Consider the following 15,081-nt stretch of genomic DNA (forward strand, 5'->3'; position numbering starts at 1 on the left):
AGCTAATATCATACTCAAATACTCAGATCTGTATTAGCAGACACTGAACCAAGACGTGTTCACATGAAAAAAAAAAGTCTAAATACTGTATGAGTATAATTTGATGAAATGCAGCAGAGCTAAATACAGATTTCAGATTGAGTTTATTTTCCAAATAAACTTCTTTTCCCAACAATTTAAGGTGATTAAATGAAGTAGTTATTATGTACCAAAACAAACCGTCATGGTGAAAATGTATGCTCACCCCCAATCTAAAAATATCTTTTTATATTTCAGTCTCAGTAGCTTTACAGAACTGCATAGCCCTTATAATTTTGACATCAGCTTTGAAATGCAGTAAGAAGTGCCTGCAAATGTTTGTTGAGGGAATAACTGAGAAGAGGCTACACTCCTGTTGTAAACCACACTCTCTCCAAATAGGCTACAGGGCCGAACCACAGCTATGTCTACATGGGCTCAGCAAAATGTGTGTTAACCCAAAATAATGCTGTAACGGAGAGAGGCTAAAACAAGACATGCCAAAAACTGGAGTGTATAAAATTAAAAACAGCATCTGGACATATTTGCAAATCAGCCCAAAGAGCACAAATTCATGAAAATAAAACAGAGTCTGTTATTATATGGTTGGTCAACTGGTCCGTCAGAACAAACAAAATTTTTAAAAAGGGCAACATCATATTCTAGCTTGATAAGACGCATAAGACAGGAAGATCTACTCAGCTATTAAGGAGAAAGATACAGTTTTTAAGGGTAAATGCTAACTGTAGAATAATCCTAACTCATCCTGCTAACAGTTAAATCTTGTGAGTATGTCACAAGAAGGTCAAATTGATTTGGGGAGGAGAAAAACACAAAGATTTCAGTTTTTACAGCTCACTGCTTACAGGAAAAAAAGAGAAGAAAAGAAAAGACAAAAAATAGTGACTCCTCAGGTCAAACAGGTTTAGCCATAAATATACCAGTGTTTACCTTAAATTCAGAGAAAACAGTGCTTTGCTTATGAGAAGTCATATTGCAATGAGAATAAATTAATAAACGTATAATGAAAAAAAGCTGTTTTAGGGAACAGCTTTATGTTATAGGAGCCTCCAGGGCCTAGCCTGGTGTCTTTTCCCCTTTACTCAGGTCTATCATGAGGATTTGGATCCTAGTTGTGAGCAAACAGATGCAGTAGGCCTACTTGCATAATTTATCAGAAGTTGCATGAACAGTTTCACGGGGAAACAAAGGTATTTTATACACTAAATAGTATTAAATAAATATGAGTTAAATGCACTCACCTCTTCATACAGCTCTTTTTTTGATCGGCTGCTGACTGTAGGCACTTTTCTTGCTAACTTTTCTAGGCCGTTCAAACAGCTTACAAGGCAATTTTATGTTTATGATTGTATGAGTGTACATTTGTGGCCAAAATTATTAGAAAACCCGGCGTGTTAAGAGGTTTCTGTTGCTTTTTTTTGTTGTCTCATTGCAATAACCTGTGTAGAGTGAGCGGACGCTAAACTACAACGCGGAACTAAAGTTAGACCACAGGTTTCCCAACGGCTGGCATTTTTTGCCGGACATTCTTCTGTTTACACCACAACGTGGGGAACTGTGACAGAACTGTGGTGGCAAAGAGAGAAGCTAACCACTGTCATAGATGTTTATGAACTAATTTCAATAAAATGAGTAAAAAGCGCCCCAGTGAGGACTCCGTGGAGTCAGAGAGTCCGGCGAAGAAAGAAAAGGTTCCGGAGTTTAATGGGACTGCGTTTAAAGCTCTGCTAAAGGACCCAACTACAGCCAGGAAGGGTGAGTGTAGCGTTAAAGTGTATGTCACACACTTTGCAGAAGGAATACTGCAGTCTATTACTGACCTGTTTATTAATTTCGTACCCGCAGGCTTGGAGACATTCATATCAACCGCTAAGAAGCTGCCGTGCCCTGGTCTGTATGATGTGGTTGAAGGCTACATTAAAATCTCCATGGAGTGTGCAGAAGTATTCAAACTTCTGGAGTCAGAAAAGCTGACGGAGAATGAGGTGAGCTAGAGTACCTGTTTTAATATTTTGTGCACATGATCTTGAACCGTTTGAAGGTCTAAGATGAATGTTGTCTCTGGACAGATTATGCTGATTTTTGAGTGCCTGGAGATGATCCTCCTGAGGACAGCCAGTGACCTGTCTCACTTTAGCATGGTTGGCAATGCTATTGTGAAGAAGACAGTTTCTAACTGCATGAAACGTCTCCAGGGATCTTTCCATTCAGACAACCACAGGTGTTAAAATAATCTCAATACAGTTGTCTCATATGTCCGATCTCACCTCACATTTTCCAACTAATCTCAGGTTTTGTCTTGTCCACAGGTTTGTCCGGCAGTGCCTCAGCCTCCTCTCTGCCTTGGTATCCCAGGGTCCTGAAGCTGCCAGGGAGGTCTTGAGTCACATTCAAATCAACCGGGTTCTGTCTGGTTTGGCAAAGAGAAAGGACAAGAAGGTGTGAAATGTCCCTTTACCATTTCCAGCACAATTTTTTTAAATATGTGTTTGTTTACATTGTGCTGTATGACTCTTTCAGGGAAAGCCTGATGTACGCATGGCTTTCATCCAGTTTGTGCTGTCCTTCTTAGTGTCAGGAGATAATCCAACGATTGGACAGCTGTTGGAAATAAAAGGTAGAGATAACTTTCACATAAATAAAATGTTGTACTTTTTTTCTTCAGTATGTTATTTCAAAGTTTGCTTGTTTTGGCAGAGCTCCTGCCAGAGATCCTGAGCACGGGTGTGAAGGAAGACAGACTGTCTATTGTCAATATCATTTTGACCACACTGAAGAGTAAAGTAAGTGCTCACCAGTTTTTACATTTCAATTTTAAATCAATTTAGGAGTCAATTGTCTGTATATGGTGTCTTTTGTGTTGCTGCAGGTTGTCCTAAACAAAGCCATAAGTAAAACACAGAAAGTGCGTTTCTTCACACCAGTTGTGTTAGCAAACATTGCCTCTTTGTATAAGTGGAATGGAATCGTTGACGCAACAGCTGATGACAACAAAGTGAGTCTTTTTCCTTTTGACTTTTCTCGAAACACAAAACTGTCATCCAAATGAGCTTTCCAAAACAAAATTCACCTTTAATTTTGTGTATTAACATTCTTTTAAAGATGGAAGCAGACTCTGAGCATGCTGGGATATATGTCGTCAGAGAACTTGTCCACAGTTTCCTTCTTGACCTGTGCTGCTCTCGTAAGCATGGCCTCAGCTTTCATGATGCTAGCTTTGGCACTGCTGGCAGGTAAGTGATAAGTCTGTGTGTTAAAGGGAAAGTGTCCCCTTTAGAAACTCTGTCTGATCACTTGTTTTATGTCATTTCAGGGCTGGAAACATTGTCTTGCTACAGTTCTTGGTGGGGCTAAAGCAGGCCACAGAGGATGAGCTGGTGGCAGAGCTGGTGGTGAATGTGTTGAAAGCGAGTCCCGACATATTGGCCAGATACTTCCAGGAGACTCAGTATTCATACACCCCTCGCCTTAAAAGTGCTTGGCAGGACAATGTGAAGTTACTGAAAAAGGTGATGTTTTTGTGTGTAATTGAGGTATTTAATCAGTTTCTTCTCTTATTCATCTAAAATTAATGGTATGTAATGTGAATCTTAGATCTACGAGGCCCAGCCACAGATATCTGCTGTCTTTCAAACTCGTGAGGTCCTCCCCCTCCCCCGCCTGCTCTCCATGATCATGGTGATAGCTGTGCCTCCTGTTTGCAACAAGACCTTCTTCACCCAAGGCCTCAATGTGAGCGGCTGTATTTCATAAAATATATTCTTTCATTCTGCTGCAGGAGCACAAATCACTGAAAAAGTACCATTCTTTGTCAAATACGATCTACTGTGACCTTTTTCAGCTTGCCAACACAGCAGTGCAGGTCACAACTCTGTCTGTGATGAGTTTCCTTTTGAAACGAGCCAACAAAGACATGGAGTACCTTCTGAATAAGTCTGAGGGGCACAGCTCAGATGTGTACACTTCTGACATGATGGATGAATTGGTGCAGCAGTACAGGGAGAAACTCAGCAAGGTAAGCTCAGGATCAGGCTGTTTATACCCGCAAGTTATGATAATGATCCTCCAGAATAATACATTTCTCTTCATGCTCCCATCAGATTTTGCCTGATATGACAAGCATTGTCTCAAAGTGGCAGTCATTAAGTAAGAAAGAGAAGACAGATGGTGAAGAAATAACTAAAAAAAGTGAAGGAAGTGCTGAACAGACCGCTGATAAAAGTGAATCCCCAGGTAATAACTAAGACAGAAGGCTACAGATAAACTTTAACTTTCAAGCAGCTTCACCAAACAAACAGGATGTCCTGAAAAATTGTTCATTTTATTTGTTTTTTATGATACAGTTGCTGAGACGGCAGAGGTAATCCTTCTGAAGGCTTTGATTCTCCAGGTCATCTGTCTTTACCAGAAAGTGGTGCCACATCTGGTTAGCCAGAGCAAGTTTGACTTCAGCAAATTACTAAAAGGTGAAGCTTTTGTTTATTTCATTGTTGAGTTAGAATACAGAAGTCCTTTGACTTAAGAAAGATTCACGTGTGTTTTTTTTTCAAAAAGAAAAGCTCATTTCTTTCTGTCTTTCTTTTACTTCTGCAGGGATTGTGTCAGAGAAAGGAATGAGGGAAGAAGTTCCTCCAGTTTTGCAGTATCAGATTCTGCAGTTAGCTTTAGATCTGCCTGCCAGCAAGTTCTCCTGGTTTCGCTTACAGGTGAAGTCACGCCACTAGATTTTTAATGATTGGTGTTTAGACGGTACTTCCTTGTAGGTGCCTTTTTGTTTGATTGTTTGTAACAACTGCTCTTGCTTTCTTTTTCAGGATGTTGCAGATACAGAGTCATCATCTGGAGAGAAGTCGGTACTTTACTTGCTTCTGAAGATGTTTGTCAGCAGCAGCGGCAGCAGTCACCTGAGGAACTCAACGCGGATGCTGGTTCTTAAAGTAAGAACCATTAGTTCATTTATTTTAACATTTACAGTGTATCAGCCTCTACATAGGTCTTTAGATTTTAAGATTTGAAGTAACTTCCAATCTTTTGACCTGGAAAATGTGAGTTATAGGATTGTTTTTGAGGCAATAATTGAAAGAAGGAAAACTTGCGTTCATATTGTAGATATGCACAGGGACATTTTCTTGTATTTGTGGGGAATCAAATCACAGTTTGAAAGATGTACAATCTACTAAAATTGGCAAAGTATTGGTGCATGTTAAACACTTCTTGAGTCAGTTAAATCAAAAGAGTCCAGAAAAAGTAGTTCCTACATCTCTTCTTGTACATTTCTTTCATTTCTCTGTATGCAAATTCATGGTTTCCACCTTTTGCACAGGTGCTCAGGGACAGTGGTGTGTTTGAGTACACTTACACCGAGCTTGAGCTGTGGCTCGACCAGCTGGCCAGAGTAGAGCCAAGCCAACAGGAGAATGTCATCCAATTCTTGGAAAGGGTGAGCTCATCTCACTAAAAATGTCTCCACTCCCTTCTGTGCTTACTCTGTTCTTGTTAGATAAAAAAATAAATAAATTATAATGCTTTGAAAGTAATTGTCTTTAAATTTCTGGTCTCTTATTTAAGGTGTTGGTGAAGCTGGTTTGCAACTCTCACACATACACAGACAAAGTTGCCACCCTGGTGCAGGAGGCGGCTTATCTGCAGGCCAACCTGAGCAGCCAGGAGGGCGATGCTGTCAGTATCCCAATCTCACACATCGATGGTAAGAATTTAAAAATCAGCTTTAAAAACCGTGAAACAGTTTGTGAAACCGTTTCTTAAACCTGGAGATTGTCTTTCAGATGTCTTGGACATGCTGGATGTCATAATGGAGGGAAATGAAGGTGAGATGGAGCAGTTTGGACCAGCTCTGAGTGAAGACCTCATTATTCAGACCTTCCCCTTCAGTACGGTGGTCCCTGCAGCTCTGGAGGCACGAAACAAACTGCCAGCAGACAAAGGTAAAACACTTTTCATGTAGATAGGGTTTGTTCACCTTAAGCATCCAAAGTTTGGCTTGTAAAACCTAGAAAACCCTGGAAAGCCTGTTCTTTATGCTTGAAGAGAGTTTTTTAGGACTAATGAAGTATTTCAGTGGTAGATGAACAGTGTTTTAATGTTGCCAACAGCCTGATCCATCTGTTCTCTCCTCAGGGGTGGTACACGAGTACTTGTCTGCTGTGCTGTCAGACGTGCTGCACTGTCAGAGGGAGCCGCTGCCCCTCTGTCTGGCTCTGCTGCAGTATGACAAAGAGCTTGTGGCTTCTGAACTTGCACCTGCTCCTCATCAATCTATCATTAATCTTCATCAGTATTACTCAAACTGGCTGCCACAGCAGAGCAGAGAGGAACTGGTCAGTCTTGGGCAGAGCCAGGAGATAATTAAACAGTACCTTGGATACCCTTCTGTGTGAAATGACATTTATTTTCTTTTTCTTTTTTAAAGTTTAAGCCCTCTGAAAGCCATTCGAAGGACACACTGACCCCCATGTCATTCACTGAACTGATGAAAGCTGGGTATAGCGGTGGACCCAGCTCTTTGCTTGAGGATACTTTCAAGAAAAATGCAGAAGATGCTCTGGAAACCATGCTCTTAGCTGAGTTTCCGGTTGCCATAAAGCAGATTTTACTCTACATGAAATCCACGGTGGAAAACCTTGACACAGTAAGATCGTGGAGTACATTAAAAAGATCATTAGTAAGTAAATTTATACATCATGTTTTTACAACACATCTTCTCGTCTTTCTGAAACAGTTGCCTAAAGACTCAGGACTTGCCGCTGTGAAGACCTTGATGGAAATACTTCAGGGCTTAGTGTCCAAGCTGAGACACTTCCATGAGACCAAAAACTCAGAGACAGCAGAGGAAAAACCACAAGAAGGATCAGATCTGTTTCTGGAGATCAACCAGTCATCCATGGCAGAAGATAATAGAGAGCAGGTTTGGGAAAAGATTTAATAATGACTTATTGGATGAATTTTGAAATCTAATATTCTTGTGATAACCGATCCACCCTCTGTGTTTAGATCCTTCTCTCCGCGCTGAGCTCCATCTTCAAGCATCCGTGCTTGGAGCAGTGGTTTCTGGCTCTGGAGCTGGCTGCTCTGCCTCCCCACTCTCTGAACCCGGTCAGGCTAAAACACCTGTGTGCTGAGCTCAATGACAACATCTTTGCCTTGCTGAAAGCTAGCGCTCCCACTCTCTGTGATCTGGATCGCCTGGATCTTATTAGCAGCTACCTGCAGGCTGTCGAGAAAGCTGTGCTCAAGGAGCTTGTGGAGAAGAGCTCCAAGCCTGCAAAGAAACCATCCAGACCTTTCCAGGCCTTGTCGTCTTTACACAGCTACATGGACTCTAGAAATCTGGAAGAGGTGGTGTCCAAGCTGCTTCTTCTCCCCCAGGACAGTCTGATTTCCTCCAGCGATGAGAGGACACAAGCTGAGCTCAGTGTGTACGGTCACTCAGCAGTGGAAATCCTCACAAGGTCAAATGCAAACTCTTCCCAGGACCACTGCGTCTTTCTGTCTCAGGCACACCTCCAGGGCCTGGGCACCCTGCTGCTGTCCTGCTCCAGCCCTGCGCTGATGGCCTTCCTGCTGCAGACTTTGAGCAGAGAACCAGGCAGCGCCAAGCTCATCCACACAGACGTGCTGCTGCATTGTCTCCAGCAGCCGTGCTCTGATACTCTGGCCATCAGCTCTCTGCTGCTGCAGAACTGCTCCACACACTGCCTCTGCTTTGAGATGTGGTGCCTCGAGGCAACAAACATAGAGAAACTCTCAGATCAGTCAGATATGTTCCTTCCGCTGATCAGTGCTTATCTAAAGATGGCAGGAGGAGAGGATCCTACCAGGCCGAAGGATGGTGCGTACTAAAACAAGTTCTCCATCGTTTCATTGCTCCAGGATTTCTCCTTCCTACTTTATGTTTACCTTTTTTTATTCTTCTTTTATAGTTCAAAATGATGTTTTGAAAGCCTTAAACGTGGCACTATTCTCAAAACTGTCCCAGTGTATTCTGGGAGAGCTGGCTGAAGATTCTGGAGCCCTGCAAGCTGAAGTGCTCGCCAGTCTGATCAAACTCTCTGCAAACATCAAACACTCCAAAGACTTAATCGGCAATCTACCCACCGTACTTCAAAAAGTCGACAGCTTTGAAAGGTATTTATTAACTTGTAAATCTTATAACTGAGTCATCAATAGCACAAGTTTTTGTTGTTTTTTTCAAGCTTTATATTGTTGTTTTTCTCCCAGGTGGCAGCTGGTAGATGTCATCACTGAAAAACTATCTGATAGCCCAGAGGAAAATGTTTCCTGGAGGAAATTTGTCACCAGAGCTGCTTTAAAGTGTCTCACTGCAGCTTACATCCACTCCAAAGATCAGACCTCTTCCCTCACAGAGAAGGAGCAGAGCATCCTGGAGAGACTTCCTGGACTACTTGTAAGTTAATTTCCTCAAATATTCTCATAAAGTGTTTGTTTTGACTCCAGATGGGTCATAATTTATGTTTTTGTGCAGACATCAGCTGAAGACATCACTGCATCTGAGTGGAACAGTTTTGTCAAGAACGGTCTGAGGTAAGATCTTCCAGATTTTACTTTAAGATGATCACATCAAATAGTTTTGTTTGCATTTGATGATCTAAAACAAACTCTCCTGCTTCAGATATCGCTACAGAGACCAGCACTTTCTGAACACACTGAGCAGCTTGTTGGATGTGATGTACGTTGAAGGTGAAGCCCAGAAGGATCTGCTACCTTTAACCATGCTCCACATGATGACCAGCAGCCATTCTTTGTTCCTGCCCACCATGTTAAATCCTGATGAAGATCCATGCAGGTGTCAGGTTAAAGGTAAACATCAAAAAGGAAAAAACTGAAACCTTTCCATCTGTTTTTTCTTTTATCCCTGAACACAAACATTGTTTTTGTTGTCGTTTCAGATGCACTGGTGTCTTTACTTTTGTGCTTGGTGAAGAAATGTCCCTCGGTTTGTAACATCAACCACTTTGTTGTACTTCTTGGAGCATATGGAGTCACTCTGAGTACTTCAGGTAAAGCTGAACATCTTTTTGAGCATTTGTGTGTTCATGTTTCCACTTTTCTTCTCTCACATCTCTTTTTGGTTTACAGATCAGAAACTGTCACTGCTTCTGCTTGAATATGAAAAAAACAACATCAGTCTGGTGAAATTTCAGTAAGTGACATTCACATTTAAATGTTGTGCATGCTTCATACACATTGGAAATTGTTGACGCTGACTATTTGTGTCCGACATCAGATCCTTCTTATGGGGTCCAGCTGCTGTGGAGCACCACAAGACCAGGAAAAGCCTCGGAGCTTCTCTGTGGAAGCAGGCGAGCTCAGACGACCTGTTGGCTCTGCTGAAACCTGACAGGATGCTCCAGACGATCGCACACTTTCCCCAGCAGCGCAGAATCATCCTACAGGTTAAAGTTAACTTCATATTTACCTCCAAGGACACTATTTTAATAAGAATTGAAGCTGCAAGCAGTGTTGGATGGGTCCTTGGGATGCCGCTGGTCCCTCATGCCGGTTTCACCTCCACTGTCAAGGTTTCATCCCTTTCTGACACTCTTAGAGACATCACAGTTGATACCATGTATTATTTCCCCTTGCTCGGTCACATGACCAGCTGCACGGAACTCCTAATCAGTGAGTGACATCATCAGCAACTGCTGCAGAGAGAACAGTGAAATTCACAAAAGTTTAGGAAATAACTCCACATAGAAACCCCAATTTTACCCAAATCGCAGTAGAAGTATGTTGTCTTTGTAGGAAATTCTGTCAGGAACCCATCCATGTCATTTTTAAAGCTGTACAATTTTTACTTTTTGGCCTAGAAGCCCAAATGCGGCAGCTTGCGTAGAGCTGGAGGCTCCACTTCCATTCATTCAAATGGAGGGAGCTGAGCAGGCTTCTTTGGGGTTCGCAGACTTTAAGGGTCGTCATTCCAAAACCCTGTCTGAAATAACAACTTCCATCTGAACTTTTGTGAAGCAGGGTCTACTCTGTCATGTCAGCGAAATTTCAAGCCAATAGCAATTGTGCATTCGGAGAATATAATTTTTGTAGAAAGGCAAATTGCTGGTTTCCTGTGCGAGATAGGGCTTTCGTACCTAGTGGGTGATTTGTGCAACTCAAAGAAAGAAACATTTTGATGTTGGTTTGATCTCTCTACGACATTCCGACTGCCTGTTAGAGCCATTTTTGTGTTTTTCAAAGTGACTAGGTGGCGCTAGAGAGAAAATTATGGGATGTTGGGGGGGGCAAGTAGGTATTTTATAACATTTTTTGACCCATGTGAGGTGTGTGCTAATTTTGGTGAGTTTTTGAGCATGTTCAGGGGGTCAGATTAGAGCTCAGAGTCACTGCATCCTGATTTTTGAGACTTGAATATCAAAATTCAACCTTAATTTGCTGTAACTCTGTTAGTTTTGCAGTAGAGTCTCAGATATCCCCATCAGTAAGGGATACGCAGTATTAGTGAAATAACCCTTTTTTTGTTTCTTTTTTTAAAGGATGAAAAAGTGCTGCTGTTCTCTAACAGTGCAATAAAGGACCTGGAGAACCTGTATGATCCCTGTTTTCTCCTCCCTCTGTTTAGTGCCATCCTTCGTCCCGGTGAGAACGCTTCTCTGTTGCTGTGTTTTTTTTTTCAACTAGTACGATTTTTTGCCTGATTAAAATTTTCTCCTCTTTTTCTTTTAGAGTGTGTGATTGACTGCCTCAAGTTTGTTTCCAGCCATGCCCTGGGATTTACAATGATGGCTCTAAGCAGCTATGATCCCAAAGTGAGAGCAGCTGCATATCATGTGCTGAGCTGCTTTTACCAACACCTGGAGGGAGCTCGCTTCAGAGAGAAGAGACAGGTAAACAGTCAAGAGGGAAATGGATTTATTATTTGTTTTATGTGTTAGAGTCTCCTCCATGAATTCAAAGATCCTCTTTTCTTTTTTTTCTGTCTCATAGCTGTTATACTTGATGGATATTGTGAAGAACGGGATTCGAAAGCAGAATCAAAGACTGCCGTTTGTTCTGACTACTTACATCAGCAAAGTGGCTCAGCAGATGCTCAAACCTGGTGCGTGACCCCAAAGCTTTCATGAATTTATCTGTCAGAGCAGGTTTGAGTTTTCAAACTTGTAAAAGTGCTTTCATTCAAGAGGAAAATCTAATTTTGTTATTGCTGTTTTTACAATCAGGTATATTAACCTTGACAATGCTCGACCTCTTCTCTTGTTTTCACAGAGGACCACATGTATGTGGTTTTAAACAGGTTCCTTCTGTCCCACCAGAGCTTGGATTTCAGGAGAGTCCCTGAGTTCTTCAAACTATTCTACGGTTTTGACTTGGAGGTAGGGTGTTACATAAACTGCTGACATCACTGATGTTGTTGTTGTTTTTTTCTCAAACTAAATGGATTAACCTTGATTGATGAATTTCACCCCGAGGTTATAAACGGCTGTCCAAATAAACTCTTCTTCCATCAACAACATTTAACCTTCATGTGTTTGTTTGGACCAGCTCTGTGTTTATGAGGCTGATGTTATCTGTCTTCATGAGCGTGACTGAGTGTCTGTTGTCCTTGCAGCACAAACTGGAACGAGAGTGGATCCTGGGTGTGCTGGAGGAGGGACTGAGCGACGAACACTGCTTTGAACTTTGTGACCAACAAGGCATCTTTCAGACCCTTTTAGGTTTCAGCAGCAGCCCCCTGTGCGATGAACGCTCGCAGGTACACCCCACAGGGATCACACATATTGACTAAAATATCTGATTAGGTTGAAGATTAAACTTTTGAAACTTCCCCATAAACTTTTCTATTTTCCCTCTTAAAGGCACAGATAATCAGGGTGTTATGCCAGGCGACCCGAGTCACCAAAGCAGCTTACAGCCTCACAAAGAGCTGTGGACTCCTGACATGGATGATACAGATGCTTGAAAAAAAGTAAGCTAAAGATTCAAGTTCTAAACCTAGTTCTGTATTTTTGTAATGACTATGGCTATAATAATCCTTTAAGTCAGTTTTATTTTATCTTTTAAAGGCAAGGCAAGTTTATTCATATAGTACATTTCAGCAAGGCAATTCAAAGTGCTTTACAGAAAAAAAAAACAATTAAAATGCAGATAAGAAAATAATAAGGTACAATAAAACAAAATAAAATCAAAAAGAAAAAAAAGGTATGATAGATTTTAAGATACAATTAAAGTCTGCGTTTAATATTCCCTTTAGAAATCTAGACCAGCAGCTGTTGGGTGCCATCATAGATCTCCTCCATGTGCTGTGGTTTACCAACCTTGGGCAGAAGGAGAAGCAGTCGGAGACAGGAAAGACTTCATCAACATCAGAGGAGCAGCCTCAGCGCCCAGCCAAGTATCTCCCACTCCCACTTATCAGTGAATTCCTTTGTGTGGCATCAACTGTCAGCAGACATCTCAGGTAAAGCTTTTTTGCTGCCAAATACTGGACATTACTGTGAAAATGTAACCAGACATGATAAATGTTAACTGTCTGTGGTCAAGGGTGTCAGTGTTTGTTTGTTCTCCTCCCTTCAGGCTCCGCGTGAAGGCCGCTCAGCTCAAGCTGTTTCTGCAGACTCTCAGCTCCATACTGAAGCATCGTGGCACAGCTCTCGATGCAAACAAACAGGCTGATTGGCTTACGCTGCATCCACAGCCACTCCCTAGTATTGAAACTCTCATTCTGCTTCACTGCTGGGCTTCACTGTCCTGCAAAACAGCACTGTTAACTCAGATACAAGCCTTATCTGAAAAGCACAAAGTGAAGGAGTTGCTTGGTGAGTGTTTCCACAGTCGTTTTCCCCCAAGAGAGTTGGAAAAAACATAAACACAAAAAGATAATGACTATTAAACCTTCAGCAAGAAGATGTATTGCAGTTCTTTGATACTTTTTAGGGATAATTCGTTTTGTTTATACTTATGTCATATCCTCACTTTTTCATGTCTAACCAAACATAAGCATTGATTTACAATGAATCACATTCCGTCAATGTCTGTTTGTTGTTTGTGCATCTTTGACACACTTCAAGTTCAGTTTTGTTTTCTTCTTAGGAATTGGAAAGGATAAAGGTCGAGGCAAAGGCTCTTTTTCCAAAACTCGCTCACAGAAAGAGAATCTGGCAGAGGACTTTGAGGCTGAAAAACAAGAGGAGAGTCTCCTGACGGAGTGTAAATCTTACCTCAGCAGTATCTTTGTTCACTGGGAGCCTGTGTTTTCCCTTTCTGAACCCCAGCCAGCTCAGCCAAGAGTCAGACTGGGTCCCAGTGGGCTGGCCGCTGAAACAGCGCACCTGCTCACCAAGTGGTCCCTGAGGTGCCTGGTGGAGGAGTCTTATGATGAAAACAGAACAAAAGCATTCCTGAACTGGATTGAAAAGGCTGTTGCTCAACACAAGGAAATAGTGGATGTTGTGTTACTGGATCCTGGCCTGAAAGCAGACCTTCTTCGACTCTACCATCAAGCCCTTGAAACACGACGTCAGTCCAGCATTTCAGCAGGAGCAGAAACCATCCAGCTTTTTACCAACATCATGATGCACTTCCTGGAGAGCCAAGGCCAGCTTCCAGAGCTGCACCAGACAGTTGTCTCTGCCTGCCTAACAGAGGCCTCACAGGATGAGTGTAGACGTGGTAAGAGATGTCTCATTAGTAGACACACTCACCTTAGTCTGTGCGTTCCAACTTATTGTGTCAAACATAGATAGAAGCTTTTATTGTAGCATTTAAAAAAAAGAAGAAGCAGTGGCAAATGAAAAACTAAAACACTTGAGATTTGTAAAATTTATTCTCAATTTCATCAAGCACAAAGTAATTGTTTGGCAGGGCTTTCACTGTGAAATATTTCACTAATTTCGTCTTGAAACACTGAAAGGACTTAGTCTCACTCTGTAGCACTCACCATGCAGAATTTGGAATATGCATACACCTGAAAAAAGATGCTTTCACTGCTGACGTAAATTAAAATCTCTCTGATAAAGAAAGCAAACAAAGTATCCAGAGATAAGTCAAAAAACGACTGAGTGGAGTGTCATCGATTTAAGCCTGTTGTTTCCTCTTTTTCAGAAGCAGGCCTGTGTTTGTTGTCCCTTTACATCCATGAGCTGTGGAGTGGAGCCACATCAGCAGACCTGTTCCTGTCTCATGTCAGTTTGGTCACCCGAGCCAAGCACAAGAAACAGAAAGGATCCAAATCTTCAGTGCCTCAGACAGCCATCAGAGCCATCTGTAATGACATTACCTTGAAGAGTTAGATAAAACCTGTGAACAATACTTTTTTAGACTTATTGATTACAAGTTTAACTTGTAGTTACTCAATTCACTGCTTTGTTTGAAGCAACCAAAGGATTTTTTTTGTAACCTCTGTTATTAAATTTTGATTTACAAATCTGTTGAAGAATGTGTTGATGTCTTTTGAGCATATGGTTTCTACACTACTTAAAAGAAGAAGAAAGGGGTTTGTAGGTGTTTGTGGAAACCAGGGATTTTCAACACAAGCTGTTTTGGACACTGAGTACTCAATTGATCAATATCATTTACAAAACAGTGTTACACTATAAAATACAACAGTATCATTTGAATCTTTAAATTTTCTTCACCAAACATTTTAAACAATCTTGGCTCACATGTGTCAAAGTGCTGTCGTTCAGACTTCCCTCAGACAGTTGATGTTCTGGAGCTTTGTATGCTTTTTGATCTCTGACTCCTACAAAAACAAGTTGAAAGTTACAAAGAAAAAAAAATTAACAGTTATTTTTGGCAAGAGTATATTTTTGCATGTACATAATAGTTACTGTATCAATTATTTCAGTAAAGAAATTTCTTTATACCCAATTCCAAATGTAAAACAGACTATTACCTTGACAAGTTTCCACTGCAAGACATCAAATTCAAACTGAGAAAGAGGAAACCCACAAAAGCAGCCAGTATGATCCAAAATATTATAACAATTGAGTCTGAAACAAAAAATAAATAAATAGAAAAACTATAATTTTCATTTCAATTATTATTATTACT

General features: G+C 41.3%; 1 protein-coding gene across 1 annotated transcript; it reads left to right on the forward strand.

Moving 5' to 3' along the window:
* The first annotated feature begins 1,517 nt into the window (after nucleotides 1-1,517).
* urb1 (URB1 ribosome biogenesis homolog) lies at nucleotides 1,518-14,410 on the forward strand. The gene is made up of 39 exons (XM_074679789.1): nucleotides 1,518-1,794; nucleotides 1,885-2,024; nucleotides 2,109-2,260; nucleotides 2,349-2,478; nucleotides 2,560-2,656; nucleotides 2,737-2,822; nucleotides 2,909-3,034; nucleotides 3,142-3,272; nucleotides 3,353-3,548; nucleotides 3,634-3,771; nucleotides 3,881-4,054; nucleotides 4,140-4,272; nucleotides 4,383-4,505; nucleotides 4,633-4,745; nucleotides 4,854-4,976; nucleotides 5,363-5,479; nucleotides 5,608-5,746; nucleotides 5,826-5,984; nucleotides 6,178-6,377; nucleotides 6,470-6,688; nucleotides 6,779-6,964; nucleotides 7,051-7,888; nucleotides 7,980-8,184; nucleotides 8,278-8,464; nucleotides 8,543-8,601; nucleotides 8,690-8,877; nucleotides 8,967-9,077; nucleotides 9,157-9,220; nucleotides 9,305-9,473; nucleotides 10,566-10,668; nucleotides 10,756-10,916; nucleotides 11,017-11,128; nucleotides 11,296-11,402; nucleotides 11,639-11,782; nucleotides 11,886-11,995; nucleotides 12,281-12,487; nucleotides 12,604-12,845; nucleotides 13,120-13,698; nucleotides 14,131-14,410. The coding sequence occupies exons 1-39, from the start codon at nucleotides 1,668-1,670 to the stop codon at nucleotides 14,316-14,318; spliced, it is 6,783 nt and encodes a 2,260-aa protein (XP_074535890.1). The 5' UTR covers nucleotides 1,518-1,667; the 3' UTR covers nucleotides 14,319-14,410.
* The last annotated feature ends 671 nt before the right edge of the window (nucleotides 14,411-15,081 follow it).

This window comes from Halichoeres trimaculatus, unplaced genomic scaffold, assembly GCF_033239565.1.
Source record: "Halichoeres trimaculatus isolate MK-OKI-2021-1 unplaced genomic scaffold, fHalTri1.1 fHalTri1_scaffold_9, whole genome shotgun sequence".
Lineage (NCBI taxonomy): Eukaryota > Metazoa > Chordata > Actinopteri > Labriformes > Labridae > Halichoeres > Halichoeres trimaculatus.

Bases quoted from the DNA above. Each gene is read 5' to 3' on its own strand.
- urb1 (XM_074679789.1), top strand. From the start codon at position 1,668: ATGAGTAAAAAGCGCCCCAGTGAGGACTCCGTGGAGTCAGAGAGTCCG. The intron at 2,479-2,559 runs GTGTGAAATGTC...TGACTCTTTCAG, and splicing joins CAAAGAGAAAGGACAAGAAG to GGAAAGCCTGATGTACGCAT. The intron at 4,055-4,139 runs GTAAGCTCAGGA...TGCTCCCATCAG, and splicing joins ACAGGGAGAAACTCAGCAAG to ATTTTGCCTGATATGACAAG.